Below are 15508 nucleotides of genomic sequence, written 5' to 3'. Positions count from 1 at the left end.
AAACAATGGGATGGATCTTTTCATGTCTCCTCAATTCTTCAAATAATTAGGCACTGATGAATCATAGAAAATATGTGTAAAATATTTTTACAGATATTATCTCATTTTATATCTACAGATGAATAGTCTAAAATTTCCAATAATTCTCTTATGAGTGATTCCCGATTCAGTTTTCTCAATAAAGTCTAAATGCAAAAAAAAACATTGCTCAACCTATCAAGCTCATTATATTTATACATAAGATCATATACCTTAAAATTTGAGCAAAGTTTATAGTTAAATTCGTCTCTCTCATCACTTGAAATGTACTTTTATCTAAATGATCATAATTTACAATTCATATTTAATTATGTTAATCTCAGATAATTTGGGAAATTATACTCCAAGGAATTTCCTCTGATTCAAATAAAGATTACTTTCTCTGTTGCATTCTATTACACTACAAGTATATGAATATTATTAAAGTTCAGCATCATAATTTTTTCAGATAATTTAAATGACTAAACTAATTTACCAAAACTGAGAAGTGATAGATCTTGTTGAATAAATACTGTTAGAAAATATCAAGTTAACATTATTTGGCCATCTACAAGTCATAAATAAATTGGACTATTTTATCTAATAAGTCAAAGGAATGCAAATGATGAATACATTACTATGTTAACATTATTATGCGTAAGGTGAAAGTTAAAAATTAATTTATAACATTGAAAAAATCATATATCATGTTCTTTGTGCCTGTGTTAAGCAATAATTCCACTGAATGTTGTATTTAATGATTCATTATATATGAACCTATAATTAAATAGCGCAATCAGAATTTTCATATATTAGTAATCATTTAAAATATTATGAATGCATTTATAGTTTTATGAAAACCCAACATCATGCTTTACAACCTGTGCTATATATATTTTTCACATAGGCACTCGCAAGAAGATTTGTTGGCTATTTTCAAAAGGATATAATACATGACTGGTAGATGTTTGATGATCACTGATCATCTCTGATCAAGGTGGCGATAAAATTTTGGATAAGTAGAAAAAATGAATTTTTTTTATAGACATGATAAATAATTTCAGGAATTGGGCCATACTTTAACTGTATTTTGATGGACTATGATAGGTTTCATAATAAATGAGCCATGAATCATGGAAATCTATAAATTTATAGGCTGCATACTATAATAAATCAACAAAATGATGGAATTTTATGGCCTACAGGCTAATCCTACATCCAAGGCTCATCTGAATTTATTAATACAAATCACGATCAATTTTTTTCATCCGAGGTATTTATTATTAAGTATAATGATATGTGAAGTCGTAGGTGAATTATGATGATACACTACAGCATGATTAGCTATCTATAAACTCATATCCTAAATATTCATATTCAAATGATATTCAAGATGGACATCAAAATATTCTGACAAAAAGAAGTATTGATAATATCAAAGAGACAATGCTATTATTTATAATTATGTATTATTTAATCATTCACCATTATTTATGGATACATATATATACCATCCATTATATATGATTAAAAATGGAAACACATAAATTACATCTTGACTCTTCCATTTACAACATTTATTGGTTTTTGGGACTAACATAAATTGATTCTCTTGAATAAAGTGGATTATTTGCACAACTTTCTTGGATTTCTATAAAATTCTGATGAAAAATAAGGAGAAGACTTAGCCGAAATCTAGATCAGAAATAATCCCTTATACTTAAGGAGTTAAAACTCAAATTAAATATGCTTTGGAGGCCAAGTCAAAGGGAGCATGTTTTGTGGATCTACTACATAACTAGGCTTTAAAAGCTACTTCCATACTGGAGGATGGATGACTTAGGGAATGGTCCATTGTCAAACCCTAATTAGTCATTCAAGTTATTATTGATACTTTTGGAAAATCATTGGATGAATACTATCATATTCCAGTACTTTAGTTAACACTTCAAGAAAACGTCTTCCTTGATATGTCTCTTATTACGCTATAGACAATCAATGCCCTCTTGACCATAAAATCAATTTCATGTGCTTTTTTTTGCACCTATATTAGGATGGTTTTGAATCATGCAGTTGTGAGCTCACTTATAATGGTCAACACATAACCCTATAGATGTAATATGTATTTGGTGTCTTGGGGTCTATGGACGACTTAGAAAACATTATATAAATCACACTGATTAATATTTAGGTATAATATAATAAATCCATCCAGAAAGATCAATTATGTGATCACTTTACCTAAACTACACCCACTATCTCTCCTCAAATGTTCCACCGCACATGGTGATGGGATTGGCCATATCATATGAACGATACTAGACAGTTCAATTCTTGTTGGACAAATCGACACCCTTATCCTTTGAATAAGATGTTGTTTTTTATGGTGTTTGTTAAGATAAAACTAAATTGATTCATTCATTGGAAAATGATAAATAGAATCATATCAAAATTCAAAACATATTGATCAAATCTCTTGTGTATGGATCATATCTATGATTTCTCAGTTCTTATGTGAGATGTCTTGAATTCAAGCGCACAACATATATAAATATCCATGTAAAATGTGGAATGTTAAATCTCCTCTTTCATCTTCACAAGCATCGTATTGCTCCACCATCATTGTAACATTTTTTAGTTGCATTTGGAGTGGAGACGAGTGAAGGGGAGAAGGGGAGTAAGGCTAGAGCCAGAAAAATTATGGTGAGGCTGAATTTCATACATGAAGTTCCCTTATTTATACAAACTCAGTGTTTCTCATAAACAGCCAAAAAATTTAGTCTATTTTCTGAGGTCTAAAAGACCATGTGCATATGACCCTCTAGGCCTAAGTATTAGTCTAGTTAAAGCTCCCATGGTCTAATAACCTTTATTGACCTTATAAATGAATTATCTGTATTATCAAATAGATTTATTAATTATTTATGTATTTAACCCAATCAACACATTGCCTTTCTAACCCACTAGATGCCAAACTACCTCATGCTCAAGAGGATAGAAAGTTGCGTATTGAATCACTCATGAAACATTTATGTTATTAGGTATTAAGTATAGTACCTCATTTGCTTGATTCTCTTAGGATGGCTTAGGGTATGGTTATGTATCTAACCCTAATCAGTCGTCGAAGTTAGTAATAGTGTGTTCACAAATCATTGGTGAACTTTTCTGGATTGTTCTTCTAGCTTGACCAAGTAATTCATCTCATATTCTTTGTTTAGCTGTCTTCTCTTATATTGAGGGTTGATGATCCCATCTTGAACATTCGATCATATTCTTGAACTTTTTTCTACACCCGAACTAAGAGGGATTAAAAATTCATGAATTGGAACTTGTAGATCATAGTCAAAGTAAAACCATCCATCCATAAGACATCTTTTCTGACTCATGCATAAGGACCATTTAGAGAACTATGCCATGAATCAACCTGGTTAATACTTTGGTATTAACCATTCAGGGATTCAAACGAATCAATTCAGTGAAATCTTTCTGCAAAAAATACTTTCTATTTGGGCATAGTGTCTCCACTTTAATGGCTACGAGATCACCCATCCTTATTATATAATTGAGACTAGATAGTGCTATTCTCTACATATATATTATTTTCATTCGCGAGTATCTTTCAGATAGGAATATTTAGAACACATGTCTAAGAACCAGTGATCTCCGTATCATGATCTCATGATAATTCATTAAGTTGTATCATTTATTCTAAAGCTTCATTATTAAAAATACATATGCACTATAATGTGTGACTGGATTTTTAGGCACATATATCTCCATCATAGGAATACTTGGAATTGTTGTTTAAAGACACATTATCTCACCATAATTCAGTCATCATTACACATGTCCTTGGACTTCATAATAAACATGACACATGAATAATAATGACAATGATTTGCTTTTACGGACTCAAACGAGACATGTAAATAAATTTATGTTCCTCACTAATAGGCGAGTGAGAGTCAAATCACACATAGCACTAGACCAAATATGAGTGGATTTAAACTAAAAACAGGTATGTAAGAATTTTAGGAACTATATTCAATTTTATTTTGATTAAATGAAGTGTAAGCGACAGTGACTTATGCCTTTCCATGTTTAAATGATTTCTAATGATTGATAAAAAATTCAGGTAAGTTGAAGATATGTTTTAGTGATTTTTAGGTATTTTTAAAGATATTTTACCCGATTTAGTTCGTCAGAATTAAATTGGAAAGAAATGCAGAAGAAATTGAATTTTGACCAAAATTTGCAAGATTCTCTGTCACCCCATACTTGTGGGATATGCAAGTGTTTTGAATGCAACTGCATATTTTCTTGGGCTAGGAACACCCAATTCCCACAAGGCAGGTGGTTTAGAGAGAGAAAGAACCACTAATCTTGATTTCTACCACAAGAACTCGAGATTAGTCCAAAAGGAGAAGGGTAGTGAAAGAAAGAATTGGCGTACCTGGCTAGTATGCCTTCCCTTCCACCTCCATCATCCCTAGACGCTTCTCACTTCTTGGATCCTTTGGTAGCTCCATTGTAAAGAGAGAGAGAGAGAGGAGGGAACCCTTGGGAGAGGGAGTAAAGAGAGGACTTCTCTCTCCCACCTAGGCCTTGTCAGCTCACCTTCCACTTGGCCCGCACTAACTCTCAGAACTCTAGAGAGAGAGAGAAAGAAAAGAATCTTCTCAACTTTTCACACAAATTCCAAATAAAAAATCAGGATGCCTGTTTAAAAAAAGTGTATAAAGCATTTATAGGCACGCCTTAGATAATAGATCAATTTGATGGGTGAGATTTAGGGCAAGCCATAGGCCCATTAGTCCCCCTTCCAGAAGATCTGAATCCTTTTTAAGGGTATTGTGGAGCTCCTTCCTAGGTCTTTTCTCAAGAGGGAGGCTCATTAGCCCAATGTCAACTCCTTTTGCTTTATGAAAAGTCCCTTGGTCCTTTCATGAGAACAATTTTTCTAGTCTTATAAAAGGTCCAAAATTCTACAAAGAAGAGGTTAGATTCAACCCACTTTTCTGATTGGCCAAGTGGGTCACATTAAGTGAAAAAACTATACTTTTATAATATTTAAAACATGAATACATGTGGATAGTTCTAACAAGATATTTCACAAAATGCACATGCTCCAAATTAGGATTTAATATGAAATGTGAATAAAATGTGCAGTAATGAAATCTTATTTAATACCTTTATATTGACTTTTCATTAGATGACTGTTGGATTTCCATGATGGATATTATGTGGCCATCAAGCTAATCACATGAACATGTTTTATTCAAGGTCATTGAAAGAAACATTTATTTATTATTATTCTCGTGTGATGTTTATGATGAAGTCCATGAATAAATACAATGATCAATTGAATTATGATCAGGTCATAATATAATGATCATTTGTCTTTAAACATGTATTAAAAACATTCCTATTCGATGGAAATTAGAAATGGACATTAAATTATCCAAATAGAACATCACTATTTGATCCTACTTATATAATAATGATAGCGGATCCTATGACTAGGAGACACAAAGGACACATGGTGGGTGCTCTTTGGATAAAGAGTTGAATGAATTGGTCAGTATGGATCCCTAAATGTCATTATAACTAGTCGCGAATGAGGTTGATTTATGTCATGGTTGTATAAGAGATCCGTTGGTGTGTGGCACTAAAGACACCTCATGGATGGATTGTAATGTTATGACTATGGCTAATAGGTCTCCAAGCATGGGATTAAAATAAGTCTTGGCTTATATATATCAAGAAGTACACAAAGGAGATTGAGTGGTCAAGACAAGATCATCCACCCTCAGTATAGGAGGAGATTGGCTCAAGAAAGATTATGCAGCTACATATTGGACCAATGTAGTGGGGATATTGGAGGATGTATTCTCTAATGATCCATATTACACATTAGTACTAGCCAAATGTTGGCTTTGGTTTTCATGATTAACCATACCTAAATCATTTGGGAGTCTCGCTCAACTAAAGGACTAGACATTTACAGAAACCAATGACGTAAAAGGTTCCATTAGGGGGTTCTAATTCTACTCTTAATCTTCTAGAGTACACGATTGGGTTAATTATGACCTGAAATATTAACCTATCAATTGGGTTAATCCATCCTTGATGGATTAATCAATATTTTGATTTATTTATTATTAAGATTGATAAATAAATGTTATTGGAGTTGGATTTTGGTGCCTTGGTTCAATCATAGAAAACAAAGTTTTTCTATGCAACCAAAGCTATCATCAATTTATAATCAATCTTTAAATAAATATATCATATGTAACATGTGGGGACTTTGTTCCACCCTTGACTTGCTCACTCTGACATTGTTCTTAAGCTTTTCATGTGCCTGACATATAAAAGTATCTACGTGGTCAAGTTGCTCTTGAATTTCCACTTCTTCTCCAACTCTTCTAAAAAAATCTTGAACATCTTGTCACCATGAGAACTCTCTCCTTCATTGAGTAGAGAAGAGATCATAGTGGCTGGCCTTGGTCATTGAAATGAATGTCCCTTCACTTATTTATATTTCACTTTAGTTTTTCTCAAAATATATTTAGTATTATGTGGCTGTCAAGCTAAATCGCACCACTATGTTTTGTTTAAGGTCGTTGGATAAAATGTTACGTTCATTATTATTATGATGTAATGTTTACAATGAAGTCCATGAATACTTACAATGACCTAGTGAATTATGATGATATCATAATACAATGATCACTGGTCTTTAAATATGTATTTTAAATATTCTTATTCGATGGATATTCAAGATGAGCATCAAATGATCGAAATAGCATAACCCTATATGACCCTAATTATACGATAATTATGGTTGATCATGTGGGTATTTGTGTAGCGGCACCAAGGACAAATAGTGGGTGTTCTTTGGATAAAGACTTCACTGAACTAATCTGAAGAATTCCTGAATGGTATTATACCTAAACGTCAATGAGGTTGGTTCATGTCATGGTCGTATAATTGATACATTAACCTCAGACACTAAGGACATCTTGTAGATGGACGACTATATTATAACTACGACTGACGAGCCTCTAATCATGGGATTCAAAAAAATCATAGCTCGGATGTAGTAAGAACCTCACGAAGATGATTGAATGTTCAAGACAAGATAGTTCACCGTTAGCATAAGAGGATATTGACTCAAGGAAGATGATGTAGCTAAATCCCTGGCTAGGGTAGTGAGGATATTAAAAAATGCAATTTTGAATGATCCTCATTAGGCATTATTATCAGTCGAATGATGGATTAGGGTTTGACGATCAACCATATGGTAAGTGATTGGAGAGTCTTGTGCGAATGATGGATTACACATATACGATAACTGATGACGGTAAAGGTTCTATAGAATAGTTCAAACATACACTACTTGACATCTTCTAGAGCATGAGGTATAAGATGGCACCTCACGAGTTAGAAACTTAACCTATGTAATGGATCAAATCTATCATTAGGTACATAATCTATATGTTAATATAGTTAACTAGAATGATATACGAGGGTCACACACATAAGAGTGTAGGGACACAGATGATTGAATGGTCACTATGGGATCGTCCACCCTCGGTATAAGAGGTGACAACTCAAGAAAGACGATGCAATGAAGTCCCTGACTAAGGTAGTGAAATATTAGAGAAGAGTTCTTCGATGATTTTAGAACGCATCACTACTAACTTGGATGACCGATTATAGTTTGATAGTTGACCACACCTTAAGATATCCTAGAACATCAGGCGGATGAGGGATTATATGTACATGATAAGTGATGATGAAAAAGTTCATTGAGTGAGTCGATATTCACGTCTTTGTATATTCTAGAGCATGAGGTGTATCTTGGTACCCCATGTGTTGGAGACTCAACCTATTGATTGGATTAAATCGATCCGAATTTAATTAATCTATTTGTAGATATAGAGTTAATTAATTTGGAAGGCCAATAAATGTTGTTGTGCCGCTCAAGTCATTAACTAGACTGATACATGGGCATAGAGAGTCACATGCAAATGTTCTTTTGGACGTCGGAAGATATACTTAAGTTTTAAGAGTTTGTGTAAGTAGTTCTTTTGGACATCGCCAATACTTTTGGACGTCGACCGCGTGACAGATTTGATGATGAGGACGGACCACACACCATAAGGTTGCCCTAGAAGGACTCCCAAGGCCAGACCATGAGATCGACGGCCAGGGAAGGTCCTTCCTACACTTTAAACGGGGTCCACGACACCTAATTTCAGCATCTTCTGACTTAGATAACACAACGGGGAGAGGGTTGTCTGAGCTTTGGCTATTCAATTTTTTTGGAGAGGGTGACAACTCCAAGGAGGTTTGGGTGGCTCAAGAAGGCATTGAAGGAGGTCTCGAATACCCAGAATCTGCACTAGCATAGAAAATGACGGACATGGATGCATACCAAGGTTGGGGGGGGGGCAATCGATGCTCCTACCCCTGCTCACCTAACTTAGGGTAATCCAGTTTTAACTGATTTCAGTTTTAGAGAGTTGAAAATTAACAAAAAGAATTTTCTTTGAAAATGGGTAACCATGTCCAAATTTTTTTTTACATCCAATGGATTGCTGATTTCAAGATCCCCATCTCCAATCAATTTTATTTTATTTATTTGTGTTGCCTTCATTTATGATGATTATATATATTAAAGTATTGGCGAGCTGCTTGATGGATACATAATTTATGAAAAAAACAATGATATTTATCTTGCCATTATCCAAAATATGCTCCTATTTGTTTCAAACTTTATTCAATTTGGGGATAAACATGTTTGATAATTGGTTATTCAATGTATTCATTAAGAGATAATCATTCTGCACTTCTATCTTGTTATATCTCACAACATGGGTCCGGAACGAGAACATATTTTATGTTGGGGTATGCATCCTTGGATTGATGTTATATATTCTTTGTTGGGGTATGCACCATTGGATTGATGTTGGTGTATGCATCCTTGGATTGACGTAACATCTGCTATCACTGTTTTACTGATGTACACCATTGGTCAAAGAATAGTTTTCTGGCGCTATGTCCCTTGAGAATTATTACTTTTGTTCCACCAACAGAGTTAGACTACCTGGGAAAAAAGATTATCCAAGATAAAACTAGATACTATTCTGAAACTGTCTAAATCCTTGTTTCATTGTACATCTTTCATTTGAAACATGTAGAGGTTTAGTAAGTAGCTTTTCTAATGCTCGAATAAAAGGAAAGATAAAATACGTCACTCATCCTCTTAGTTTTTTGGGAACATTATAGACCATCAACATTTCTTGATCATAATTCAGGTATAATAATCTTATTATGTGGGTCCTGTCTCATTTTAGCTCATGCAGGGAACCCAGATTTCAATGATTAGGTCAATGAAGACAACTTTATTTTAAGATCCCCACGAAATATCCGCATGATAAAAAACATCTTCTTGTTACATTTGAAGAGCTTTCTCTATTTTCTTAAAAACGGGCTCAATACACAATTAAAGGCAAGCCGCATAGGGCCATACTTTCCAACTTGAGAATACCAAAGAGTTAGGCGAGGAAGCCTAACCATGTCCAGACTCCCCATACTTGACCCAGTTTCCGTGCACGGCAAAGATATTGGCACTTTAAAAGAAGACTTTCAAGTTTTAATCCGGTAGAGGAAACTAGTGCCCAAGATGCTCATTATTTAATCCGACAGCTAAAATATTAAGTTTACAGAAGGGAATTTGACGGTTAAGTATGAGAATGAAAACTTTTGAATATGGAGTCTTTGACTCAGATAAGAGAATAAGATAGTATCTTAGACTCAGATATATCACTTGGACGCGTGTGTTAGGTCTTTCATAAGTCGCGTTGGTTTAAGATATTCATGTAGAGAGGAAAAGATGGAAAAGCTCTCAAAGAGACGGACGGAAGGGGAAAGCAATACCCGGATTCTTACCCTCTTATTCTGTGTCAGTATCTTTACGCACGTTTCTCTGTTGGGAGAGATCTGAAAAGAATAAAATAAATAATGAATGTTAGTGATAAGAAAGAGAAGCGAGAGAGAGAATGGATAGATCAAGGGAAAGAGAAAATAAATAAAGACAAAACGGAAGCACAGAGAGAGAGAGAGAAGAGAGAGATAGAGAAGAGAGAGAGAAGAGAGAGAGAGAGGGAGAGAGGGAGAGAGAGAGAGAGAAGAGAGAGAGAGAGAAAGAGAGATAGAAAGAGAGAGAGAAAGAGAGAGAGAGAGAGAGAGAGAGAGAGAGAGAGAGAGAGAGAGAGAGAGAGAGAGAGAGAGAGAGAGAGAGAGAGAGAGAGAGAGAGAGAGAGAGAGAGAGAGAGAGAGAGAGAGAGAGAGAGAGAGAGAGAGAGAGAGACAGACAGACAGAGAGAGAGACAGACAGACAGAGAGAGAGACAGACAGACAGAGAGAGAGACAGACAGACAGAGAGACACAGAGAGAAAGAAAGAAAGAAAGAAAGAGAGAGAGAGAAAAATGAAGATAGAGAGACGCTATGACTGCCGTGTTGGAAGTCCCAGTGTCGTCATCCTTACTCACCGACAAACTCCCTTCTCAAGAATACAGTCATTATAGAATCTTAAAATCCATAACAATCTCCTTATTATCCATCTTCATGCGGGTACCAAATTCAAACCTTTTCACCGACCACCCTCCCCTAATCAAGATCATACTTAAGAGGTTTTATCTAATCCAATCCTGACGTTCCGACTAATCACTTTGTAGTCACTACCGAGCACCTCATTAATCAGCCCAAAATGTCATCGTCATCCAAGAATCAAATTCAATAAATAAAATCCAATTCAATTGGCGACTCGCCCCAATTCAATATGACCCTGACTTTCAATTAGACGTCTTGCTAATACCATTATTGAAAAAAAATCTTCCAAATGATTATATTCCTAAGAACAATTCTCTCCTTAATCGTCTTGTGTCAATTTTTCAGAAGAATACTTGTATGAATAAAAGATGTCGCCATAATTAAAGCTATGGTGCAAAGTGAGTCAATGATTGTTTTACGGGTCAAATACTTAGAAGCAGCCGTGGAGCTTCCTCCTCCATCTTCTTGCCAAGCCGCCACGTCAGGATAGAAATTTACCAGGTATCAATCTCAGGGCCCGCCACGTGTCGGACATTGCGGCACGCCTCTCCTACTTCTACGCTGTTCTTCCCATACTCACACGCAACGGGCGTATTTGTTCTTGACACTCGCGTGGAAATAACGTGCGGTTCCAAGTTCTCCGGATGTTTCTAACTGTTCAAAAGTATTTCAGTAAGTTTAGTCGAAGTTATAAAGGAATTGTAGAGGAACGCGGGAGCCGCACTTGGAGAAGAGATTTCTAATTTTTCATCAATTAAGGGCCTTGAATTGAAGATCTTGCGTTGAGCAAGCGAGATGGGATTCACGGCGGCGTCGCTAATTCCGCCACCGGCGGCGCAGGTGGGCGGCGGCGCCGCCTATGAGCTGAAGAAGAAGAGCCCATCATCGGGTATGAACTGGGGGAGAAGACAGATGAAGGGCCAAAGGCACGGATCTAAGGTACTCTCTTCCTCTCTCCTTCCTTTATCTTTCTCTCCCTCTCTCCTTTCTCCGACTCTCCATTTCTATCTAGTTTCTCCATCGCCCTCTTCCTCTCTCCTTTCTCCAGCTCGCTACTTCTATCTAGTTTCTCCAGCTATCTATTTCTATCTAGTTTCTCCATCGCCCTCTTCCTCTCTCCTTTCTCCAGCTCGCTACTTCTATCTAGTTTCTCCAGCTATCTATTTCTATCTAGTTTCTCCATCGCCCTCTTCTTCTCTCCTTCCTCCAGCTCTCTATTTCTATCTAGTTTCTCTATCTTTCTCTTCCTCTCTCCTTTCTCCAGCTCGCTATTTCTATCTAGTTTCTCCATCTCCCTCTTCCACTCTCCTTTCTCCAGCTCTTTATTTCTATCTAGTTTCTCCATCGCCCTCTTCCTCTCTCCTTTCTCCGGTTCTCTATTTCTATAAAGTTTCTCCGTCTGTCTCTTCCTCTCTCCTTTCTTCATCTTTCTCTTCCTCTCTCCTTTCTCTTCCTCTTTCCTTTCTCCGCCTTTCTCTTCCTCTCTCCTTTCTCCATCTTTCACTTCCTCTCTACTTTCTCCATCTTTCACTTCTTCTCTCCCCTTTTTCCATCTTTCTCTTCCTCTCTCCTTTCATCATCTCTCTCTTCCTCTCCTCTCTCAATCTCTCCCTCCTTTCTCCATCTCTCTCAATCTGTCCTTCTCTCCTTTCTCCATCTCTCTCTCAATCTCTCCCTCTCTCCTTTCTCTTTCTCTTTCTCTCTCTCTCTCTCTCTCTCTCTCTCTCTCTCTCCTTTCTTCATCTCTCTTTCCTTCTCTCCCTCTCTCCTTTCTCCATCTCTCTTTCCTTCTCCCCCTCTACTTTCTCCATCTCTCTCTTTCTTTCAAAATTTCACCTGATTGAAGCGATCACTGATGGGGTTGCGATGTGGGTTAAGGCCGCGGTGGCGAGGTTGTTTGGGCCGGCGATCTTCGAGGCCTCAAAGCTTAAAGTCCTGTTCTTGGGGGTGGACCAGGAGAAGCACCCTGGTCATCTCGCGAGAGCATACACGCTAACTCACAGCGATATCACCGCCAAGATCACGCTAGCCGTCTCCCACACTGTCAATCGCTCTCAGGTTGGGAATTTCAGGCAATTTTTCTCTAGATCTATCGGCGATGGTGGGTTGATTCTTTCTGTTCTTTGTCCGCTGTTTCAGTTGCAGGGATGGTATAATCGGCTGCAACGGGATGAAGTGGTTGCGGAATGGAAGAAGGTGCAGGGACATATGTCCCTCCACGTTCACTGCCATATTAGCGGCGGCCATTTCTTGCTAGACTTCATTGCAAAGCTCCGTTACTACATCTTCTCCAAGGAGCTACCCGTGGTTAGTGTTTAGAATTTGAGAGTAAAAGCTATAGTTTATGCCTTGGCTCTGCCCCAAGGGTCCTACTCAAATCTTCTTAAGATTTAGGCACCTCCAACCCTGCCCCACAACGCCTTGGCTCTGACACCATGCTAGAGTTCTTGAGCTTGCCACTGCGCTAAAAGCCATAGCTCTAGCTTCCTAACATAGCAGGATATTGATCTCCTACAGTAGGCGACATTGTATAATCTCCCCACTTAGATAAAGGGTCGTTTAAGGTTAATTCTTGTTTAAAATTCAGTCATATTAGGGTGGGGGTATTGTTTATGTTCGAGTCTTGGTTAAAATTCAGTCGTGTTTGGAGTGAAATTATTGTTCCTAGTTAAGTCTTCTTTAAAACTCCGTCTTGTTTAGGGTGAAAATATTCTTTATGGTTAAGTCTTGTTTCAAATTCAGTCATGTTTAGGGTGAAATTATTGTTTATAGTTGAGTCTTCTTTAAAACTCAAGTCTTATTTAGGGTGAAAGTATTGTTTATGGTGAAGTCTTTCTTTAAAATTCAGTCATGTTTTGGGTGAAAGTACTGTTTAAGGTTTAGTCTTGTAGGGGGGGTAAAGTATCATATTAGGGTTTGTCTTGTTTAGGGTTTTGATATTTTTCTCTTGCGGGTGTTGGCAGGTGCTAAAGGCCTTCGTCCATGGAGATGAAACATTGTTCAGAGCCCACCCTGAGCTGGAGGAGGCCCTCGTCTGGGTCTATTTCCACTCCAGTCTGCCGCAATACAACAAGATAGAGTGCTGGGGTCCTCTCAGAGAAGCAGCCTGCGTGGGCAGCGCTTACTCTTCCGACTTAGTCCCCCCGTCGGACATGCCAAGAAAGTGCCCCGCCAGCTGCAGCTGCTGCTTCCCAGCTCAGAGCTTGATTCCATGGCCGCAAGAGTTTGAGCAACACCAAGCTTAAACAAGGAGAAAAACGTGTACAGAACGCAAAGATGCTGTTGTAAATGTCAATTCTCATTAGGAGTTACCTTGTACCATACGTTTCCAACTCGATTATTATAGCTACATTCATTTTTATATTTCTCACTTTGCATGGCCGATGAGAGCTCCACGTCTTGCGTTTCTCTTCCACGCAAAAAACAATTTGGGGCCATCCCCAGATTTTTTTTGATGGTGCAGTAGTTGAAACTGAACATTATGGAAGAAAAAGAATTGATCCAGAGGGAGAACAAGACATGCCATTTGACTCTTCAATCTTATAGAAAAAATAAAATTCCGTCGTCTGCGGAAAAGTGATAAGTTCATTGAAAAATGGCGATCTTTGTTCCCATTTGGCTTCACCAATGAGAACGTCGCTGTAGTATCATTAAACGTCGCTGTAGTATCATAGAAGATCTTGACGATAGTGAAGCGTCGGCGCGGCGAATTGACAATCCACCTTCCATTCTTCACGATTGAAGATCTCTATGGCTTATTCATTTCAACGGGCCTGAAGCTGGACCAGGGATAGGGTGAGAGCGCGCAAGTCTGTTTGATGAAAAGTTCTCAATAACGAGGCACTATAGCTAGCTAATGGGTTGTTACTTTGGAAAACAATCGATTACTTTGATTCAAATTTTGGAAATAGCCCATTATTTGTGATTCATCTGCAACGTTCAAAGAAATATTTTGGAAATCCCTTAACATCTACGATCTGTTGGGATCATAGGCCGAGTGTAGGACAAGGGAAATAATTACAGATAAGGAAATGAACAAAGATCATACAAATGCCACCCCGTGCTCTCGCTTCTTATGCATTTGGGGTCTGCAATGTGAAGATGAAGGCTATGTGTTCTGACGAGTGTTCAAAGCACATGATGACAGGTAAGCCCTCATTATTTTTTATGTGTTTATCCACATTAGCTATTATGCATATGAAGACAACTTACACATGCTACCTTCACTTATATAAAGGGATGTTATGTTGGACCGTTTGGTCAATAAGCCAAATCATCCAGATAGGCCTCAATATTTTTCTGACCTGTTGATGACAGGTCCTATGTCTCTGGTCAAATTTTATGTGAATCAGACGTGTCATTTGACATGTGAAGCATGACGGCCAACATGGACTCTCAACCCATATATTTATAAATGACATAGATATTTATATCTGCATTAAAGCATTATTTTGCAAGAGCTTAAAAATATATCAATAAATTAAATATTAATAATATTGTGAAGAATATGGTTTCAGATATAATAAACAATTTTTTAATAATTTTTTGATGTTGAATTGATGGAGGAAATGTAATTTGTGGATTTATCTTTTTGGCTTTTGAAGTGAATGGAAAAGTTGTAATTCTCTCAGTTTGAAATTGAAACAGTTATTCTCTTATTTTTCTCTCCTATATTACATGCATTTGCTGGGTTTTTCAAAATTACAAAGCCTTAACGCATATTTTAGAAATCCCTTAAGGGATCTGTGATCCGTTGGGATCGTAGGCAGAGTGTGGACAAGGGAAATAATTACAGATAAGGATTTGAACAAGATCATACAGGTGCCACTCCTTATTTTTATGTCTTTATTCATATTAGCAATTATGCAT

General features: G+C 37.0%; 1 protein-coding gene across 1 annotated transcript; it reads left to right on the top strand.

Annotated features, from left to right (window-relative positions):
- Positions 1–11228: 11228 nt before the first annotated feature.
- LOC144711791 (protein STAY-GREEN, chloroplastic-like) lies at positions 11229–14002 on the top strand. The gene is made up of 4 exons (XM_078585848.1): positions 11229–11578; positions 12518–12697; positions 12779–12946; positions 13603–14002. The coding sequence occupies exons 1-4, from the start codon at positions 11435–11437 to the stop codon at positions 13882–13884; spliced, it is 774 nt and encodes a 257-aa protein (XP_078441974.1). The 5' UTR covers positions 11229–11434; the 3' UTR covers positions 13885–14002.
- Positions 14003–15508: the final 1506 nt, after the last annotated feature.

Source organism: Wolffia australiana, chromosome 14, assembly GCF_029677425.1.
Source record: "Wolffia australiana isolate 7733 chromosome 14, ASM2967742v1".
NCBI lineage: Eukaryota > Viridiplantae > Streptophyta > Magnoliopsida > Alismatales > Araceae > Wolffia > Wolffia australiana.
This window is presented reverse-complemented; position numbering and strand designations above follow the sequence as displayed.